Here is a 21,798-nt window from a genome sequence, read left to right on the forward strand (position 1 = left end):
ATTAAGAGTTTGTACTTCAAGTTCAGGCTGACTTGGGTTCAAATTCACATCTGCTACTCCTTTGCTATATAGTTTTGGGGAAATTACTTAAGTTCTCAATTTCTTTATTAGTAAATTGAAAATAATAATACTTATCTCAGGATGTTACTAGGTTTAAATGAGTTAATGCAGCACTTAGTACAGTCCTAACACATACTTAATAAAAACTGTGATTATCATTATAATATTTGTTTTTGATTATAATACACATTAAAGATTTTTCTTCCAATTATTTTCCTCAATTTTTTATCCCTTTGAAATTATTTGAGGTATTTTTATATATTGTATGTATGATTGAAGGTTTGTTTATTTTATGTATTTTTTTGTCAGTATTGGGGTTTGAACTCATGGCCTGGTTGCTTGTCCCTGACAATTTTTTTTTTGGTGTTGGTCATGGGGCATGAACTCTGGGCCTGGCTGTGCCTGAGCTCGTCAGCACAAGGTTACTGCCCTACCCCTTGAGCCATAGTGCCACTTCCAGTTTTCTCATGTTTAATTGGAGATAAGAGACTCATGGACTTTAGTGCCTGGCTGGATTTCAGCTTCTGAGTAGCTAGGATTACAGGTGTGACACTGTTGTCCCTGAGCATTTTTGCTCAATGCCAATACTCTTGCCACTTTAAGCCACAGTGCCACTGTCATTTTTTTTTTTTTTTTTTTTTTTTTTTTTTGCCAATCCTGGGCCTTGAGCTCAGGGCCTGAGCACTGTCCTTGAGCTTTCTCAAGGCTAGAACTCTGCCACTTGAGCCACAGCACCACTTCTGGCTTTTTTCTATGTATGTGGTAACGAGGACTCAAACCCAGGTCTTTGTGCATGCTAGGCAAGCACTTTAACCACTAGGCCAAACTCCTGGCCCTGCCACTGCCATTTTTCTGGTGGTTAATTTGAGATAAATGGCTTATGGACATTTCTGCCCAGGCTGTCTTTGAACTGCGATCCTCAGATCTCAGCTTCCACTAGTGCCTGGTTTGATGGTTTATTAAAGTTAAGCAATCAGAATTAGAGGGTATCAGAGGTGAGTATAAGAATTTTATTTAACTCTATCACATAAATGCAAAAACTGAATCTAGATTGATGAAATTACTTGCTGAGGGTTATATGGTGATTGTTATGTTCTCATATCCTTTCAAAGTATGCAGTCCGCCTCAAAAGGCTAAACATAGAACTCCCCTATGACCCAGCAATTCCACTACTTGGCATTTACCCAACCATCCAGAATCTAGGGCATACTAAATCCACTAGCACAACAATGTTCATTGCAGCATTATTCACCATAGCAAAGATATGGAACCAACCTAGATGTCCCTCAGTTGATGAGTGGATCAACAAGTTGTGGTATTTGTACACAATGGAATTCTATGCTGCTGTCAGAAAGAATGACATTGCCCCATTTGTTAGGAAATGGAAAGACTTAGAAAAAATCATATTAAGTGAAGTAAGCCAGACTCAAAGGAACTTAGGCTCAATGGTTTGCCTCATTTGTCATAATCAGTAGAAACCTTGGGCTCTACTAGCAGAGATCTGCAATAGAGCAAAACCTTGATACATAAGGCCATATAGTATGAAGCTAATTGAAAGGACCTCCAGGATATCGAAATAAAAGCCATATAACGAATGATTGTTGTCCTTAATGTACTATGTTATCCCTCATCTCCTTTGCTGTCCCTTGGGTATCTCATATTGTTACAGTATTTCACTTTGTTATCTGATATATTGAATTTATTTGTATTTGGTTATTTGAAACTTGATAGGGAAGGGGGGAAAACCAATACGGGGAGTGGGTGGTGGGTGGGGGGAGGGTAATGGGCACCAAGACATGTGAAAGGGTATCAATGTATGTGAATTAATGCACCTTCTATCTGGCAAATATCATGTAACCCTTTTATTAATTACAATAAAAATATATAAAAAAGAAAAAAAACAAAGTATGCAGTCCCTATAACCTGACCTATATGGCTATCAATATCCTGAGTGGCTGGGATTTATTCAACCACATGTTCATGCAGGTAGCCATAGCCCTCTGTGATTGCATGTGATTCTACTTGGTGTGGTTATCTGTCCTACTTTTGGATTTCTAGACAAAGAGGATGCTGGTGGAGAAGATGGGACGTGAGGCTGTGGAGCTAGGGCATGGGGAAGTGAACATCACTGGAGTAGAAGAGAATACCTTGATTGCTAGCCTCTGTGACCTTCTAGAAAGGATCTGGAGTCATGGTTTACAAGTAAAACAGGTAATACATGTCTGGTCTCTCCATGTTGAGCAAACTGTCTTCCTGGTTTCACTTAGCACACTCTATCCAGCTTTGAAAATAGTGTTTACTGCTCTTAGAATGAATGAATATTAACTAGGTAAATAAATATGATTCCAGCTATTTTTTCTTTCTTTTGTCTTTCTTCCTTTCTTGTTTTTTTTTTTTGGGGGGGTGGGGACGGTCATGGGGCTTGAACTCTGGGCCTGGGTGCTGTCCCTGAGCTCTTTAGCTCAAGGCTACTGCCACAGCGCCACTTCCAGTTTTCTGGTGGTTAATTGGAGATGAGTCTCATGGATGTTTTTAGTGCCCAGCTGGCTTTGAATTATGATCCTCAGATCTCAGTCTCCTGAGTAGCTAGGATTACAGGCATGAGCCACCATACCCAACCTCCAGACTTTTAAAAATAGTATTTTTCTTTCTAGAAGTAAATTCAGGGTCAACCTTATAGATCTTATTTGACACTTGCCCCTGATTGGAGGTAGCACAAAAAGAAATAGAGAATTTGAGTTCAGAAAGTACTGTGCATACTAATTGTAAATTCTGAGTGGAAAGACATTGGCCATTAATATTTCTTTTGTAAATAGATGGCTTAACCATCTAAAGATCTGAGAGAAATCCTTAAAAGTTGAATATTAGCTAGCCTCTGGTGGCTCTTGTTTGTAATCCTACCTACTTAGGAGGCTGACATCTTAGGGTCATGGTTTAATGCCAGCTCAAACAGGAAAGTCTGTGAGACCCTTATCTCTAACAAATTATCAAAAACAGCTAGAAGTGGAGCTTTGGCTCAAGTGGTAGAATGCTGGCCTGAGCACAAAGAAGCTTAAGGACAGACTCCAGGCCCTGATTACAAGGCCTAGGATCGGGGGGGGGGGGGGGAGGGAGGGGGGAGGGGGAGGTTAAATACTTGATTTTTGCTACATAATACTTACCGAATATCCTTATTTTGAAGTGTTGTACTTTCAACTACTGGTTAAAATAGATATCTTTGGCCTATGGCCTGTCATATTAGCGAATTGCAAAGTGGTTGAGGAGGATCGTGGTTTGAGGCTAGCTCAAGGCAAAGAGCAAGACCCTGTTTCAACCAATAAGTTAAGTATGGTGGCTTATTCCTGTACAGGTAGCTATATATAGAAGTCACCTGTAAGCCAGGAGCCAGTGGCTCACATCTGTAATTCTAGCTACTCAGGAGGCTGAGATCTAAAGACTGCAGTTTGAAGCTTGACTGGGTAGGAAAGTCTGTGAAACACTTATCTCCAATTAGCCACCAAAATAGCTGGAAGTCGAGCTTTGGCTCAAGTGGTAGAGTACTAGGCTTGAGCAAGAAAGCCAAGGACAATGCCAGGCCCTGAGTTCAAGCCCCAAAACTGGCACAAAAAGAAAAAAAAAGAAAGAAAATAGGGATAGAGGTATCTACCTTGTAGAATTGCTGGGGGCATCAGTTAAAAGACTTTAATAATTTAACGTAGTGTTTTGTTATTAGCAAGCCTTGGGACATGGTTGTATCACTTATTTTTGTTAAACTTGAAATTATAATTAATTTGTAAGATTATAATTCCTCTTTAAACAAACGTACCACACATTGTATCCACCACATCAGAACATTGACCATGAGTCTGAAATAAAATCGTTATCATTTAACAAGAGCAGTGGTGGGTACTCAGTACACACTGTTGAAGTGAACTATACAGCTTGTGGGTGGGGATGAGAGGGAAAAACGGAGAGGGTGAGGCTAGGCGTGATGTTGTCTTAAAAGAAATGTGCTCATTATCTGACATATGTAACTGTAACCCCTCTGTATATCAACTTTATACTAACACACACAAAAATTAAAGAAAAGTCATGGTGTACTGAAGGATGGGTAAGTAGAGGAAAAAGCAGTTATGTGGCCATCTGGGCTCTCAATAAACAGAAAATTGCTTCCTTAGGAATATCAGGCTCACAAATGCTATATTTAGATTTATGCCTTGATAAAATAATTACTACATGTCTTATATAGTTTAAACTATACCTTTTTGTTTTCTGAATGCCAAGATTCTTCTATACTGATTATTGTTTATCTTAGCCTTGTAGTTAAGTACCAGCCTACCTTTCTGTAGGCTTATAAACCTTCAAAAGTGAATTTTACCTGGGTCCTGGTGGCTCACACCTGTAATCCTAGCTACTTAGGAGACCTGAGATCTGAGGATTGTAGTTCAAAGCCAGCCCAGGCAGGAAAGTCCATGAGACTCTTATCTCCAGTTAACTAACAGATAACTGGAAGTGGTACTGTGGCTCAAAAATGGTAAAGCACTAGTTGTGAACAAAAGAGTTCAGGGACAGTGACCAGGTTGAGTTAAAGCCCCACAACCAACCAACAAACAAAAAACCAAAGCAAATCTTCATCCTACTAATGCTGTACTTTCAACAACTTGCATTAAGGTGGGGACGATTTTAAATTTTTAGGAAATTCACAAGCTACCTTAGAATCTCATATGCTGTAGAAGCCTTAGTGCTTGGTTTGGGCTAGCCTCTAGCACTAAAGCATTCTGAGGTTTCCTTTTTTTTTTTTTTTTTTTTTATCCATGTATTCCCTTCATAGGCCCTGTTGGGCATGTTCCTTTATAGTCCCAATGATGGGGACCACCTCTTTTTTTTTTTTTTTTTGCCAGTCCTGGGCCTGAACTCAGGGCCTGAGCACTGTCCTTGGACTTTCTCAAGTCTAGAATTCTACCACTTGAGCCACAGCACCATTTCCAGCTTTTTCTTGAGGAATTGAACCCTATTCTTCGTGCATGCTAGACATGCACTTTACCACTAGGCCAAACTCCTAGCACCCACTTCTTTCTTTTTCATTCTTATTTTTAGTGCGTGTGTGTGCAAGCACTCTACTGAGGTTTGCATTTCTAGGCAAGCTCTCTATCACCTAAGCTGCACTCTAGTTTTTTTTTTGGTATGGTTACTTTTGAGGTAGGGTCTTGCTGGACTGAAATTCTCATATCCCAATGTAACTGGAATGACAGACATGTATCACTACACTAGCTTTTTCTATTAGATGGGGTCTTGCAATTTTTTGTGAGGAGGGGCCAGTACTGGTTTGAACCATCATCCTCCCAATCTAGACTCCTATGTAGTGAGGATGACTTGGTTAAGATGTAGTCTTACAAGCTTGTTGCCCAGGCTGGTGTTGCATTTCTATCTTCCTTGTCTGTCTCCTGAATAGTAGGAGAGGCATGAACCACCACGTCCATTCATCTTAATCCATCTTGTTGTGCTTTTGAGACAGAGTCTAACTTTGCAGCCTAACCTGGCTTCAAAATCACTATGTGACCAAACAGGCCTTAAACTCTTGATCTTCTTGCCTCGGCCTTCTGAGTGCTGGTACTGCAGATATGTACCCAGCTAAAAAGTCTATATCTGTACATTACAAGTTGTATTCTAAAATCTAAACAGATATGTATTTCCCCTTCACATTGGTTTAGGGGAAATCAGCCTTGTGGTCTCACCTGTTACATTATCAGGAAAACCGGCAGAGGAAACTCACATCAGCAAGCCTCAGTACCTCAGGTAAATAATCTCTGAACCACTGCACAGAAATTTCACCATTTCTCCATTTTCCCTCATTGGAAAGATCATGTATAGCAAATGAATGAAGTTTTTTGCTCTGTTTTAAATATGAAGCCACTAGGCTTTCTGAACATACCAAAACCATGAGGTTTGCTTTTATTATGTGTTTTTACCTTGTTATTATAGGAATACTTTTTGATTCAGAACGGAGGAAGTCTGATGCCAGCGCTGCCATGTCTCCCCTGAGGGTCTCTCTGATTCAGGATATGAGGTCAGTCTGGGCTCACATATAAGAAGCCACTGTTACCCTGTTTTCAGGTGTTGCTTTGGTGTCTACTGTTGTTTATTTTTGATGGTACTGGGGATTGAACTAAGGGGCCTGTGCTTGCTGAGCAAGTGTTTTGTTACTTGAACCAAGCCCATAGTCCTTTTTTGCTTTTTTTTTTTTTTTCCTAGTAAAAGTCTTCTACTTTTGTCTGGGCCAGCTTTGAACCTTAATCCTCCTGTTTCCTGTGAAGCTGAGATTTAGGAATATTACCATGCCCAGTTGTTGTTGTTGTTGGTGGTGGTGGTGGTGGTGTGTGTGTGTGTGTGTGTTGGTACTGGGGTTTGAACTCAAGGCTTGTAGTTCTCAATGGGCTTTTTTAAACTCAAGTGGCATTTTTGCTACTTGACCAATCTTAGTTTCAACTTTTTGCTGATTAATTGGAGATAAGAGTCCCAAGGGTTTGCCTTCCCAGGCTATCTTCAGACCTTGATCCTCTGATCTGTCTCATCAGTAGCTACAATTATAGGCTGTGAGGCACCAATGCCTGGCCATTTTTTTTTTTTTTTTTGGCCAGTCCTGGGCCTTGAGCTTAGGGCCTGAGCACTGTCCTTTCTCAATGCTAGAACTTGCCACTTGAGCCACAGCACCACTTCTGGCTTTTTTTCTATGTATGTGGTACTGAGGAATCAAACCCAGGTCTTCGTGCATGCTAGGCAAGCACTCTACCACTAGGCCAAACTCCTGGCCCCCCAAATTGTTTTTGAAATAGGATCTTGCAACCTTTTTTGCCTGGGTTGGCCTTCAAGCACAGTTCTACTGTAGCTTGTATTATAAGCTTGATTCACTGTATTTGGCCTGGATGTCTACTTTAGATGACACAATCTCAGTGGCTGTTAAAGCATATTGGCTAAACAGGAAATCCTCCTTAATGGTCTTGTTCTTTATAATGCCTTAGGTCTCCTGGCATTTCTTGAGAATTATACCAGGTGAATTAGCAGAGGAGAATATTTCAAGGCTCTGGAGTTCAGGATTAGGGTACCTTCTGGTTCTGTGTTTTTGCATCATCCTACAATGTCCTTTCCCTTTTTAAATATTAATTAATAATTAATAATAGTGATAACAATAATTATTTCATTAATCAACACATTTGGTTTGAACTCAGGACCTCATGCTTCCTAAGCAGGTGCCCTACGTACTTGAGCTACTCTGCTAGCCCTCTTTTTTTTTTGCCAGTCCTGGGCTTGGGCTCAGGGCTTGAGCACTGTCCTTGGGCTTTCTCAAGGCTTGAGCTCTACCACTTGAGCCTCAGCATCACTTCCGGCTTTTTGCTATGTATGTGGGGTACCGAGGAATTGAACCCGGGTCTTCGTGCATGCTAGGCAAGCACTCTACCACTAGGCCAAACTACCGGCCCCTGCAGCCCTCTTTTATGTTGGTTCTTTTCTTTTCTTTTCTTTTTTAACTTTTGGTTATGGGCTAGGTACTATCCCTGAGCTCTTTTTCTCAAGGCTAGCACTCTACCATTTCGAGCCACACCTCCACCTACATTTTTCTGTTGATTAATTGGAGATAAGAGTCTCACAAACTTTCCTGCCTGGACTGGCCTTAAAGTATGATCCTCAGATTTCAGCCTCCTGAGTAATTAGGATTACAGTTATGAGCCACCAGCACTTACCTCTATGTTGATTATTTTCAAGATAAGGCCTTGCTTTTTGCCAGGTCATCTTGGACTGTAATCCACTGGTACCCTTTGCATTTTATTATTATATTCCCCTTGTAGCTTGAGATGGCAGGCTGTCCTTCAGAAGTGTGGGACTCTGTCTTGAACTTTTATGGTTGGACTGTCTTTGAAAACCATAATGCTCCAATTTCTGGCTCCAGAGTAGCTTGAATTACAGGGTTGAGCCATCACTTTCAGCTCCTTTTATTTCTTTAGAAAGTTTATTTTAAAGATTTCTCTAATGTCTTTTCCTTCCTAAAATTGTGACTACCCTATCTGACAATACCATATTGAAGATTTTGAAGAACAAGAGAGAAGAGAAAATTTCATTGGCTTTATGGATGAGGTATTGACAGTGAGTTCATCTCCCCACTGAACTTCCACTTCTCTTGTTTATTCCCCTTTCAGGCACATTCAGAACATTGGGGAAATCAAGACTGATGTGGGAAAAGCCAGAGCGTGGGTGCGACTGTCCATGGAAAAGAAGTTGCTTTCTAGACACCTGAAGCAACTACTCTCAGACCATGAGCTCACCAAGTAAGAACACTCCACCTGGAGCAGACACAGGCTCTTAGGATTGGTGGGGAGATTAGAAACCCCTGTGTCAGAAGGAGACTATTCAGTATGTCATGAAAGTTTTGCCGTATTTCCTCTTCATCTTTTTCTGTAGAACAGTACTCTACTCTGTTTTCCCTTTCCTAATTTGCATTCCTAAAGAAATAACAGAAAGATGGGCTTCTCCTCTGCTCCTTCTTGCACTCAGGTGACATTACATGGGCATAAAGTAAGGAGTTCCCTTTGTCTATTCAGGTCCTGAAGAGCAAAGATTTGGAGAAGTAAAAGGAAACATCTGAGTTATTTCCCTTATCTCTTTTATTTTCTCTTGAGCCAAAGTCAACTCAAAGCAACCAGTTCTTTGTTATTACCTACTGGCTCTGCCCCAAGTCTCCCTTTAACTTAGAAGGACTTTTCAAATCATAATCCTAAAGCACTCTCTGTCTTCCATATATCACCTAAGCAGAGGGAGAAGTCAAGCAGGAAGTTTATGAAAGCCAGAACATGGATGGGCTTAGAGCATTTGAACTTAATTGTCTCAGCACAGCAAATGGAGCGCAGATCTTGGGGAAGAAGCAACTCATTTTTGTTGTTGTTTTGTAGCCCTATCAGAGGAAGTATGCTAAGAATCTAATCAATAAATACCTTCCTCCCTGGTATTCTGACTCCTCTGCTATTTCAATGAGTAGAAAAATCAAGAGGGTTTTGGGTTTTTTTTGTTTGTTTTGCTTTGAATGGGAATAGAGAAAAAGGGTACTTTATTAAACATTAGTACTGTAGTAGTCTATTTTGTATTGCTATAGGAGAATATCTGATGCTGGATACTTTATAAAGAAAAAAGGTTTATTTAGCTTGAAGTTTGGCAAGTCCAAGATCAGGTGGTCCAGTCTTTTCAACCTCTTTTGAGGGCTTCAAGGTCTCATATTTGCTAGGTAGGCAGTATATCACTTGAACTATGCCTCCAAATCCTTTTGCTTTAGTTATTTTTCAGGTAGTGTCTTAATTCTTGCCTAGGACAGCCTGAACTATGATCCTTCTGTTTTCACCTTCCACATATCTGAAGTGATTATACTTAGATAAGATCTTGAGAGCTTTTTCCTTGGGCTGACTTCAAACTTTGATCCACTTCTAGAGTAGCTAGGATTACAAGTGTAAGTCATTTGTCCAGCCTGATGCATGACATTTGTTACATTATTTATTTATACCTAATTTACCACTGGTAGGCTTATTATCTATTTGTGGTAAAGTGCTTGCCTAGCATGTACGAAGCCCTGGGTTCGATTCCTCAGTATCACATACACAGAAAAAGCTGAAAGTGGTGCTGTGGCTCAAGTGGTAGAGCACTAACCTTGAGAAAGCTTAAGGACAGTGCCTAGGCCCTGAGTTCAAGCCCCAAGATTGGCCAAAAAAAAAAAATTGCTTACTTTGAGGGCATGAACCATGTACCTTTCCAGTGCTGAGCATGTTGCTTAGCATCTAATAGGTATTCAGCCAGTGCATATAAAATATGTGCATAGCTGCCAGTGTGAGAGGAGACCATCCGTGGAAGAGCGTTATCTTAATAGAATGTTCCTGAGTCTCTAGGATTTCCAATTAACTTTCAAGATTGTATACAGCTTGGAGTCAGGGTAAGGTAGAGGCAGGTTGAGAGGGCTTATATATTCATCAGATTTATGAGAGTTAGTGAATTGTAAGTTCTAATGAAATAAACAAGGTGGTTCTTTGTAGGGAGCTCAAACTCTTTCTCATTGATTTCTCTGAAGTGACTAATACTGTTGTACTGTTCCCTTTCCTTTGTATCTGAGATTGTGTGGTTGTCATGACCCAACATCCTTCTGTTCCTTTGCTCCTACTCTTTCTAGATATTAACTTCTAGTCACTGCGTACACATCCTTTCTGTCACTATCTCTTCCTCCTTTCTTCCCTCCCTTCCAATGCCCCCTTCTCTTTCATTCACTTGTTGATCTCACTCATTCTCATGATTTCTGTCACCTCTAAGTGGGAGACTTCCAGCTCTAAAGCTCCTAGCTCTGATAGTTTTTCCTGAGCTTTAGTCCTGAATTTGTTCCCATTCAGATATCTTAGCTGTAGTTCAGAGAAAACAGAAACAAGCTTCACAATGCCTTCATTATAACTTCCTTTCAGTTTTGTTATGTCATCATTGTTCTCTTGGAACATCCTTCCCCCTTTCTTTCCACTTACTTTCTAAATTTGTAGTCAGTTTTGGCTCCTTGCTTTGTTTTGCCTGCCACATATGCAATTTCTAGTCCTTAGCCTCTGCCCTCATCTGGCCCCTGACATTTTTTTTTTGGGGGGGGGGGTGGGTCATGGGGCTTGAACTCTGGGCCTGAGTACTGTCCCTGAACACTTCAGCTCAAGGCTACCAACCTATCCCTGGGCCTGCTGTCCCTGAGCTCTTCAGTTCAAGGCTATCGTCCTACCCTTCAGCCACAGCCCCACTTCCCATTTTCTAAAGATTGATTGGAAATAAAAAGTCTCATGTGCTATCCTTCAGGCCCTTTTTGTTCTATAATGCCTTCTAGTACTACTGAAGCTCATGTTCTTTAAGTTTCCTGAAAGAACTTTTTTTTAAATTATTTTTTGGCCAGTCCTAGGCTTGAGCTCAGGGCCTGAGCACTGTCCTTGGACTTTCTTAAGGCTAGAGCTCTAACACTTGAGCCACAGCACCACTTCCAGCTTTTTTCTATGTATGTGGTACTGAGGAATTGAACCCAGGTCTTTGTGCATTCTAGGCAAAGCACTCTACCACTAGGCCAAACTCCCGGCCCCCTGAAAGAACTTTTAACTTGGCAATTCTTCATGCATAGGTCCTTTACCCAATTTATTCACTTAGACTATATTTGAGGGTAGATCTTTGTCTCTCTAGCACTGTGTAATAGGCCTCAGTTGATGAATTATATCTTGAAGCTGCCTTCTCATCCTGTCAAAGTAAGCCTTCACAGCTAGATAGACTGAATTCTAGATCTTACTGGCTTGGGCAATTGGGAAAAGTAGGACAGACGTCATCCTTTGTTTTCTGTGTATTAATCTTTGACAGGGCCTGAAAATTTGGCTGCCATTGTTATCTGATGTCATTTCTGTGTAGCCTCCTAGGACCTGGAACATCAGGCAAAGGAGTTGCCTTTTGATGAGTTGGCAGTAGGGATAAAGTGAGAAATTTTTGCAGAGAGGAAGGTCTTATTCTCCATAGCTCTTCCTTATCAGTGACTTGGGTTAAGAAGTAGAACCTGCCAGCAGGGCGTGGTGGTTCACACCTATAATCCTAACTACTCAGGAGGCTGAGATCTGAGGATCAAGGTTCAAAGCCAGCCCGGGCACAAAAGGACCTGAGACTCTTATCTCCAATTAACCTCTAGAAAACAAAAGTGGGGCTTGGCTCAAAGGTAGGGAAGTAACCTTCAGCTGGAGAGCTCAGGGGCAATGCCCAGGCCCAGGGGTAGAGCAGTAGCCATGAGCTGAAGAGCTCAGGGATAGTACCCAGGCAGAGTTCAAGCTCTATGACCCACCAAAAAAAAAAAAAAATAGAACCTGCCCTCAGTCACACCTTTGAAGCAGTGTTCTTTTTGACTCATGGTCCTCAGGTCTGTTAAGCATTTGAGTTTCTGCCTGGTAATAAATAGTCACTATAGACCTCTTGCTATTGTTACATACGGTTCATATGTTGGAATGACAGCTTAACTAGAAGCCTGAGAGGATCTGTATCACCTTTTAGGCTTTTAGTCTTAGATTGTTCAGGAAAGATTACATGGCCTGTCACACTGGACAGTATAACAACAACCCTTGGACAACAGATGGCATTTAAATTTTGTTGTTCCTTCTGTGGCTTAAACCACTTCTCTGTAGATTCAGTTACATAGAGTATCAATCTTTATATTTTTATGGAGTAACTCTGAGGAACTTAGAGTTCTTTAACTGTCTACTCCTGGAACTGAGTAACTGTCTTCTCCTTTTTGATGGGCATTGATGTGCTGCCTCTTCTCCAACAGGAAATTGTACAAGCGCTATGCTTTCTTGCGCTGTGATGATGAGAAGGAGCAGTTCCTTTATCACCTGCTCTCTTTCAATGCTGTTGATTACTTCTGCTTCACCAATGTCTTCACAACAATCTGTGAGTAGTTCTGTTCTTCCCACTGACCTGCTCAAGGCAATCTTCCAAACAAATCCTAGCCTCATTCACTGTCACCACTCCCACTCCCCCTGCTTTTTTTTTTTTGGCCAGTCCTGGGGCTTGAATTCAGGGCCGGGGCACTATCCTTGAGCTTTCTCAAAGCTAGTACCCTACCACTTGAGGCACAGCACCACTTCTGGCTTTTTCTTAGTATGTGGTACTAAGGAATTGAACCCAGGGCTTTGTGCATGGTAGATCAGCACTCTACTACTAGACCACGCTCCTGACCCCTCTCCCCCCATTTTTTTTTGTCAGTTATTGGCTTGAACTCAGAACCTAGGCACTGTACATGGGCTTTCTCAAGGCTACTTTGAGCCACGGCACCACTTCCAGCTTCTTCTGTGTATATGGCACTGAGGAATCAAACCCAAGTGCATGCAAGGCAAGCACTCTACCTCTAGGCTACACTCACAGCTCTCACTGCCTTCCCCCCCCCTTTTTTTTTGGTCAGTCTTGGGACTTGAACTCTGGGCCTAGGTATTCCTGAACTCTTCAGCTCAAAGCTACTGCCCTACCCCTTGAGCCACAGCTCCACTTCCGGTCTTCTGGTGGTTAACTGGAGATAAGAGTCGCATGGACTTTAGTGCCCAGGCTATTTTTGAATCCCAATCCTCAGATTTCAGACTCTTGAGTAGATAGGATTATAGGCGTGAGCCACTGTCCCTGGCTAACTGGTCCCTTTTTAGGGGAGAGATTTTTCCTTTATTCTGTATTTTTTGCCTCTTTGAGAGAAATAAGGAAAGAACAGTGCTTTCCTTGGAGGTCATGTTCTTTCTGAATCTTCTTGTTCTGTTTAAAATTAAGAACTACCATTCCCTGGCCATCATATTGTTGGTGGTGTTTGCTAGGTGTGATACTCTAGGAGTGTAAGGCAGTGACCGGACTGAGGTAGGGATGAGGGGTGCAGTTATTTTCCCACCCTGTGTATTTGTAAAGATTCTCCCTGGGAGGTCACTTAGCATTATAGATTTTTGAGTAAGCCCAAGGGAGAAAGATCTCTTCCTGAAGTAGCAGAAAGATGGTAGGAGGTGTGAGTCCTGGCTGGCTCTGCCCACAACTTGTTAAGTGTCTGCAAGCAATGTTCACCCTTGCTGTGGTCATTAATCTTCCTGTTTTCTGAGTGAGGAAGAGGGCTCATTATATTGTTAAGATCTCTTCTGATGCCAAGATTCTTTACTGGATAGTCTCTGAACTTGCTCCATAGCTAGTTCTTTGGCCAGCCACTCTATTGCCTCAACAGCCAGCCTGCACTCTTGTTTCTAACATCCCATCTTCATTTTCAGAGACTAGAGCTGTAGGCTCAATAGAACTAACTGGACTAGAACTTAAAAGATTCAGGGCAAACTATTTCTTACTGTGTGTCCTGGACAAAAGTTGATATTTATATGGACTTTGCTAAGATTATTATGACAGTTAATAGAAATCATGAAACAAGATGAAAAGTGCTCTATAATGCAATTTGTTAGAATGTCAGGAGTTGATTGCATTATTTAAAGAATCAACTCATAGAGCCAGCAGATTGGATTTTGATATTTGTGTGGTAATCGTGGAGGAATGATTTCTGAAAGGTAGATTGGCTAATACTGTAAGCCATCCAGGGCTCTGCTGTCCAGAACCCCACTGGAGCTGGTATAGCCAGGACTACACTCAGGATGCATGCCTGGGGCAGGTCCAGGCCCCACCAGGTATGGGAATCCTGATTCCCCTCAATACTTTTGTGGCTTCTCCTAAACAGTGATTCCATACCACATTCTGATTGTACCAAGCAAGAAGCTGGGGGGCTCCATGTTCACTGCAAACCCATGGATCTGTATCTCAGGAGAACTGGGTGAGACACAAATCCTGCAGATTCCCAGAAACGTGCTGGAGATGACCTTTGAGGTATGTGTTACGTGTGTCTACAAATCTGTGGGGACCTGAGTTTGCAACAGCTGCTGTGGGGAGGCTTCTGCAAGATTTTATGGAGGCCTTTGTGAGATTTAGATACTTCCTTATGCTTGGGGTATGGAGACTCTCCAAGATGTCTTTCAGCTATTGAGCTCAAGTGTCCTTAGAGACCTCAGGACCCACTTCAAAGCCTCTTGCATCCAAGTCATTCTTCCACATAAGTAGTAGTGTTTTCTTTCCTAGCCCTGGGCCTCTCAGGAAATAGTTCCCTACAAATGCTGAGGGGCCAGGTGGCAACGGTCACATTTGTGTTTTCAAATGAGCGCTACTCTTTTCTGCTGTTTTCCTGACCTGCCTCATCTTTTCTCCTCTCACAGTATCAGAACCTAGGGAAGCTCACTACTGTCCAGATTGGCCATGACAACACAGGGCTGTATGCCAAATGGCTGGTGGAGTATGTGATGGTCAGGAATGAGATCACAGGACATACCTACAAGTGAGTGATCCCTCAGCTGTGCATTCTCAGGTATGCTCAGGTATGTGCATTCTCAAGGAGCCTCTTGAGGTTTGGCAGGCTGAGACAACTTCCTGTTGTCTCTGCTTCATGCACTTGAAAAGAAACAGAAGGAAGGTTTCTAAGTAAAGATATTGCTGTGAACAGGTCCCAGCCCAACATGCTATTTAGGTAGCTTTGATGACACATGGTAGATGAACAAGTCCTCAGGGGAGTAAGAGTAGTTATCCTAATTTTATAACTGTCTCCAGAGATCAGCTTTGTTGATGGTTCTTGCTAAGCAACCAAGGCAAGGACAATGAAAGAGCTGGCAGCTCTTAACAAACCATTGCCTAACTTCTAGGTTTCCTTGTGGCCGGTGGTTGGGGAAAGGTATGGATGATGGAAGCCTGGAGCGGGTACTTGTTGGGGAGCTGCTTACATCCCTACCTGAGGTGGATGAGAGACCATGCCGGACCCCACCATTGCAGCAGTCCCCCAGTGTCATCCGGAGGCTTGTGACCATCTCGCCCAACAACAAGCCTAGTAAGTAGGGGGTCAGACCTTCATGTCACCCATCCCTAATCCCTGCTTGTGCAGCCATCTCAGGATCCCTCTGACAAACCCAGCTTAGAGTTGGCACCACTTCTCATGATCAGCGAGGTAGGTATATGTCCATTTCCTTAGAGGCCCAGAAGGAAAGGGAAGTCAGCACAGTCTGCAGCTCTGTGCTCTTTCCTCATGATGTTTTAGAGGTGAGCAGTATATTTCTGGTCTCCTTTTTGGTGCCTTAGCTTCACATATATCTTGCCCTTCTTTTGGTGGCCAAAATTTCTAGAGGGAAATAGAAAATAAATATTACCAATCTTTTAGAGAATCTTTTAAAAGATAAGGTAAATTTGGCTTTCTCCCAAGATTTTGGGAAGAGTTAATGCTCATCAAAGTCGGGCAAGCAAGCCACTGCTCTCCAAGGTCTAGCTGCCTTGCCTCTCCCATGGGCTCTCTTCCTGATATCCTCAGTCTCCTATTCAGTCAGCCAAGCACTGTTAGCTTCTGAGATTGGTTAGGGATGTCTGCTTGATTTTTGTCAGAGCTGAACACTGGGCAGATCCAGGAATCCATTGGGGAGGCAGTCAATGGCATTGTGAAGCACTTCCATAAACCTGAGAAAGAGGTGAGCCTCCTGCCCTCCAACCCACAGCTCATGTTAAATAGAGGGAGTCAATTTGGTTTTGCAATACCTTGTACTCTTCTACTACTACTTCTGGTGTGTGACCAGCCCAGAGCACAGTAAATGCCCCAACTCATTTGAAATGAACAGACTCCTTCCAGGGGGGAGAGTGTCTTTGATTTGCGTCACTCCACGCTGATGATTTTCAGTGGAATCTCTGGGTTCCCCAGAGAATAGTACCTATTCCTATCTACTTTGCTTGGGTCTCCATATTATGGCTGTCTTGGCCTTTTGCTCTTGGTGAGGGACCTCCTTATATGTGACCTGGAGCAATTATTATTTCTTTATTCATTTGTTCAGCACCAAAAACTGCTCTGAGCCAGGCACTGTGCCAGTGCTGAGGGAGAAGACAAAGCCCTTGGGTTTAGGGATGCAGTTGTGGGAGGGCAGCCCAGCTATGACCAGCTTGTGATTCACTCCTGTTGTTTTAACCAGCGGGGCAGTCTCACGTTGTTGCTTTGTGGAGAATGTGGCCTTGTCTCAGCCCTGGAACAGGCTTTCCAGCACGGATTTAAATCGCCCCGCCTCTTCAAAAATGTCTTCATTTGGGATTTCCTGGGTGAGTTGGGTTAAGGCATGAGGGTGGGAAAAGCCTGCAGAGGCAGAGATGGGCTCACCAACAGTGTGCTGCTGATCCTTGGGGGTCTGAGTTCAGACCAATCTCGATTGGGCATCTATCAAATTATCTTTTGTTTGTTTTTTCTGATTTTTCTTTTTTTTTTCTTTTTTTTTTTTTTGCCAGTCCTGGGCTTGAGCTCAGGGCCTGAGCACTGGCCTTGGACTTTCTCAAGGCTAGAGCTCTACCACTTGAGCCTCAGCACCACTTCCGGCTTTTTCTATATATGTGGTACCAAGGAATCAAACCCGGGTCTTCAAGCATGCTAGGCAAGCACTTTAACCACTAGGCCAAACTCCCGGCCTCTGATTTTTCTTTTTTTCTCAGGGTCTCGGCACTGTCTCTGAGCTACTGTTGCTCAAAGCTAGCACTCTACTGCTTGAACCACTTCCAGTTTTTTCTGTGTATGTGGTACTGAGGAATGGAACTCAGGGTTTCATGCATGCTAGACAAGCACTCTTCCACATTCCCAGCCCCCTCTGATTTTTCTTTTCTCTCTCTCTCTTTCTTTTCTTTTCTTTTCTTTTCTTTTCTTTCTTTCTTTCTTTCTTTCTTTCTTTCTTTCTTTCTTTCTTTCTTTCTTTCTTTCTTTCTTTTTTGGTGGGTCATGGGGCTTGAACTAGGCCTGGGCACTGTCCCTGAGGTCTTCAGCTCAAGGCTACCACCCTACCCCTGGGCCTGGGCTTTGTCCCTGAGCTCTTCAGCTCAAGGCTACTGCCTTATCCCTTGAACCACTGACTCACTTCCCTTTTTCATGTGGTTACCTGGAGATAAGAGTCTCTTGGGTCTTTAGTGCCCGGGCTGGTTTTGAACAGCGATCCTTAGATCTCAGCCTCCTGAGTAGCTAGGATTACAGGTGTGGACACTGTGCCCAGCAACTTTACTCTTTACAGAAAAAGCACAAACCTATTATGAAACATTGGAGCAAAATGAAGTAGTCTCTGAAGAAAATTGGCATACAAGGGCTCGAAACTTCTGCCGATTTGTGACTGCAATCAACAATACTCCTCGGAACATTGGCAAGGACGGCAAGTTTCAGATGTTGGTGTGCTTGGGAGCCAGGTACTGCAGCCCCTGGGATTAGAGTGCTTGGCAGCTAGCCTGAGAGGATAGTGCTAGACGCCTAGTGTGATGCAGGCTGGGAAATGGCTAGTGTGTGGCTACCTTTGAAGAGAACATGTTGGAGCTCTTTCTAGAGGTCATTAACTTCGTGTGTGTGTGTGTGTGTGTGTGTGTGTGTGTGTGTGTGTGTGTGTGTTTAGAAGAGCCTCTGAATAGAAGAGAGTGTATACATGGGGGAGGTTGGGTCATGTTATGATGAGAAGGTACAAAACTACCCCACTGGTGGAATTAGAAGCAGAGTAAATATAGTCATTCCTTCTTAGATGTGCCAGGTCTTAAAAAAAACAAAAACAGATGGTAAGAGATAATGGTTCCTGCTGCTTAGAAGGGGGAGAATTGGGGTGTGGATTCAGGGCCTTGCATTTGCTGGACAAGTGTTCTCTACTACTTACTTTAGTTAGTATTTGCTTTTAGATCTGGGTCAGCTTGGACCATGATCTGCCTATTTGTGCTTCCCATACTTCTTGCGTGGGCTGGCTTCCAACCATAATCTGCCCAATCTCTACCTTCCAAGGAGATGTCTAGCCACTGTGCCTAGTTTTTTTTGTCCTAGTTTTATTTTTTTTAAATATTTTATTTGTTTTATTTTGAGACAGGGAAAGAGGGATCTCACTTTATAGGCCAAGCTCATTTTTATTTATTTATTTTTGCCAGTCCCAGGCTTGGGCTCAGGGCCTGAGCACTGTCCTTGGACTTTCTCAAGGCTAGCACTCTACCACTTGAGCCTCAGCACCACTTCCGGCTTTTTGCTATGTATGTGGTACCGAGGGATCAAACCCGGGTCTTCATGCATGCTAGGCAAGCACTCAACCACTAGGCCAAACTCCCAGCCTTGTCTCACTTTTAAAAAGCAGAAAGTTATCAGAAGCTAAAAGAGAAGCACTTACTCCTAAATTATACTGAATATGTAGAGGAAGGAGATCTAAAGTTTCAAAGAAAATAGTGGAAAATGTACTAAGGGCAATAGTAGGAAATAAAGTTGAAAGAGGCTAGGGACCGTGATCTAGAGTAGAGAAAAATTAATCATATGATAGAACAAATTTATTTATTTATTTATTTATTTTTTTGCTAGTCCTGGGGCTTGGAATCAGGGTCTGATCACTGTCCTTGGGGTCTCTTCCACTTGAGCCACAGCACCATTTCCAGCTTTTTCTGTGTATGTGGCACCAAGGAATGGACCCTGGGTCTTCGTGTATGCTAGGCAAGCACTCTACTCCTAGATCAAACTCCCGGCCAGGATAACCTTGTTTAATCAGGGTTCTGAAATGATGTGAATCTAACATAATCCAATGTGGGTTTCAGAGTAGAGAGGACTGAGATAGGCTATTCCAGTAGGATAGGTAAGAGTATGAAGCTCACATTAGACCTAAGATAGTAGTTGATTTGGTCCATGTAAATGAAGCAATTGACATAGTAGTTAAAAATTGACTCTAAGCTGGGCACAAAGTCACATACCTCTTAGTCCCAGCTACTTGGGAGACTGAGGCAAGAAGATCACTTGAGTCCAGGATTGGGAGGACAGCCTGGACCATGTAGCAAGACCCTAGAACCAACTTCAAGGTTCACATCTCAGGTGTCAACTCACTATTATATGGCCTTGGACACATTGTTTAATCTTCATGTAGCTCATTTATGAAGTGGATGTGTTAAGGGGCCTGTTCTGAAAGTGAAGTGTCTCATAACAGTGCTGGCATTTGAGAAGCTAGTGCTTTTTTTCCTGGTGGTGGTAGTTGAGGGTAAGGGAGAGGTGAAAGATGCTCTGGAGTGATTGCTGTAAATGGAATGAATGTTGATCTGCTACAGCTTGTGTCTAGCAGGTGTTGGGATTGTTTGGGAAGAAGGTTGAGTCAGATTGGCTTCTGTCCCTAGGGTTGGGCAGCCCCCAGTGGGACACAAGCCCTGTAAGGAAGGGAAGAGGGGCTGTGGGGAAATGCCAGTATCTTCAGACTTAAGTTCAAGGTTCTGTTTTGGCCTTTCCCTGTCTCTCTTCCTTTTCCCTTTCCTCTGACCTGCTGGACCACTGCCAGGGATCACCTCCTGCACCACTGGATTGCCCTGCTGGCCGACTGCCCCATCACTGCACACATGTATGAGGATGTGGCACTGATCAAAGACCACACACTTGTGAATTCCTTGATCCGAGTGCTGCAGACATTGCAGGAGTTCAACATCACGCTGGAGACATCCCTCGTCAAAGGCATCGACATCTGACCTAGCACCAGCCAGCAGCTAAACTGGGAAAAGACTCCATAGCAGCTCTGTATCTTCTTCCCAAAGGGAGACCTATGCGGGGGAGGGGGACAGAGAGGAGATGTATACTCACTGTAAAAAGAAAACTAGAGGATTTTTGGAGAAAAAAAAATCTATTTTAGAGTTTATTTGCTGATTTACTTTTTACACACTTTCATGTGAAAGAGTGATAGGGAGAGGGAGCGAGGTTGGTGCCGCTTATTTTGAAGCTGGTGCCCTCCCTCGTGTGGCCACGCACTCGGGGCCTGCGGCCTCCTGGACTGAGCCTACACACACGCAGGGCTGATCTTCACCCTGCAGTGTTGCGTTAATGAGGCCATTCCACATTGTTTTTAACTAATGTTTTCTATATTAACATTATTATGGTTGTTTGGCTTTCACAGACCACACACAGTTGTGCTGAGTGGGAAGCTCCATGCTCCACCAAAGGGTTTTAGTAGTACCTCTAAGCAAGCACTGAGGAGTCAGCCCCACATCTTCTTCTTCTTCTTCTTCTTCTTTTTTTTTTTTTTTTGTCAGTATTATTTGGGAAGAAGACATGGCTGGACGTGTCATCATGCTGTCATGTGTGGAAAGTTATGTTTCCTGTTGGCACACTTTAGAGAAGTAAACACAAGCATGTTCTAACAGGTTTTCTTTTCTTCTTACATTTTATTTATTTTTAACTCTACATTGTGTGTTTTAACTATTGTTTTCTTTTTTTCCTTTTTAAGGAAAGATAAAGCTTGTCACATTCTAACTGGCTGTTATTATTGTTAAATTTATATTGTTTTGCAACTTAGAAACCAGCTACAATATGGCCCACTTAATAAAACACCTGAAACAGAACTGCCCAGGACATAGACTTTTATTGGGGTTTGTGAGCAATGAGTGGTGGAGGGTGTACCTTGGTCTGGCAGAGATATCTGAGTTATTCATTGCCTCTTACCAGCTGGCTCAGGGCTGTGGACTGCCCAGGGTACCTCTGAGGGCCTGGCATCTCCATGGTCCTTCTTGTTGCCTTCAATTTAGACTCCAGTGGCTCATAGATAGGGAGGTGGAAAGGTCACAAACAAGGAACAGAAGCATGGAGGAGAGAAGACCTGGCCTGGGTTACAGATATCACTACTTGACTGAGACTGGGTGAGCCATTTCTTGAGATGATTAGGAAGGCCTGGTATGCGAACACAGGACACAGGGGGGAGGGGGGAGGAAGTTTTATTTCCCAAGTTCTATGAGTTCCTAGAGCTTCCTTTATTTTTAATCTTTTTTTTTTTTTGGTGGATTATGGGGCTTGAACTCTGGACCTGGACACTGTCCCTGAGCTCTTCAGCTCCAAGCTACCATCCTACCGTGGAGCCACAGCCCCACTTCCATTTTCTAGTGATTAATTGGAGATAAGAGCCTCAGGGTCTTTAGTTCTTTAGTGCCCAGGCACTAAACCTCAATCCTCAGATCTCAGCCTCCTGAATAGCTAGGATTACAGGCGTGAGCCACTATGCTTATTTTTATTCTTTTTTTTTTTTTTTTTTGCCAGTCCTGGGCTTGAGCTCAGGGCCTGAGCACTGTCCTTGGACTTTCTCAAGGCTAGAGCTCTACCACTTGAGCCTCAGCACCACTTCCAGCTTTTTTTCCCCCCATGTATGTGGTACT

General features: G+C 42.9%; 1 protein-coding gene across 3 annotated transcripts in view; it reads left to right on the plus strand.

Annotated features, from left to right (window-relative positions):
* The window catches only part of Dennd5a (DENN domain containing 5A), a 78,556-nt gene extending 57,562 nt beyond the window's left edge, over positions 1 to 20,994 (plus strand). For 2 of the 3 annotated variants that reach the window (XM_090348177.1, XM_090348178.1), the window contains 12 exons: positions 2,119 to 2,271; positions 5,751 to 5,835; positions 6,022 to 6,106; positions 8,232 to 8,360; positions 12,386 to 12,507; positions 14,303 to 14,448; positions 14,832 to 14,950; positions 15,312 to 15,493; positions 16,039 to 16,121; positions 16,614 to 16,737; positions 17,688 to 17,856; positions 19,944 to 20,994. In XM_090348177.1, coding sequence (XP_090204303.1) covers positions 2,119 to 2,271; positions 5,751 to 5,835; positions 6,022 to 6,106; positions 8,232 to 8,360; positions 12,386 to 12,507; positions 14,303 to 14,448; positions 14,832 to 14,950; positions 15,312 to 15,493; positions 16,039 to 16,121; positions 16,614 to 16,737; positions 17,688 to 17,856; positions 19,944 to 20,127 — 1,581 coding nt within the window. In that variant the 3' untranslated portion in view covers positions 20,128 to 20,994. The remainder of the gene's footprint in view (positions 1 to 2,118; positions 2,272 to 5,750; positions 5,836 to 6,021; positions 6,107 to 8,231; positions 8,361 to 12,385; positions 12,508 to 14,302; positions 14,449 to 14,831; positions 14,951 to 15,311; positions 15,494 to 16,038; positions 16,122 to 16,613; positions 16,738 to 17,687; positions 17,857 to 19,943) is intronic. The other variant, XM_090348179.1, reaches the window with a different exon arrangement.
* The last annotated feature ends 804 nt before the right edge of the window (positions 20,995 to 21,798 follow it).

This window comes from Megascapheus bottae, chromosome 16, assembly GCF_031878675.1.
Source record: "Megascapheus bottae isolate mThoBot1 chromosome 16, mThoBot2.hap1, whole genome shotgun sequence".
Lineage (NCBI taxonomy): Eukaryota > Metazoa > Chordata > Mammalia > Rodentia > Geomyidae > Megascapheus > Megascapheus bottae.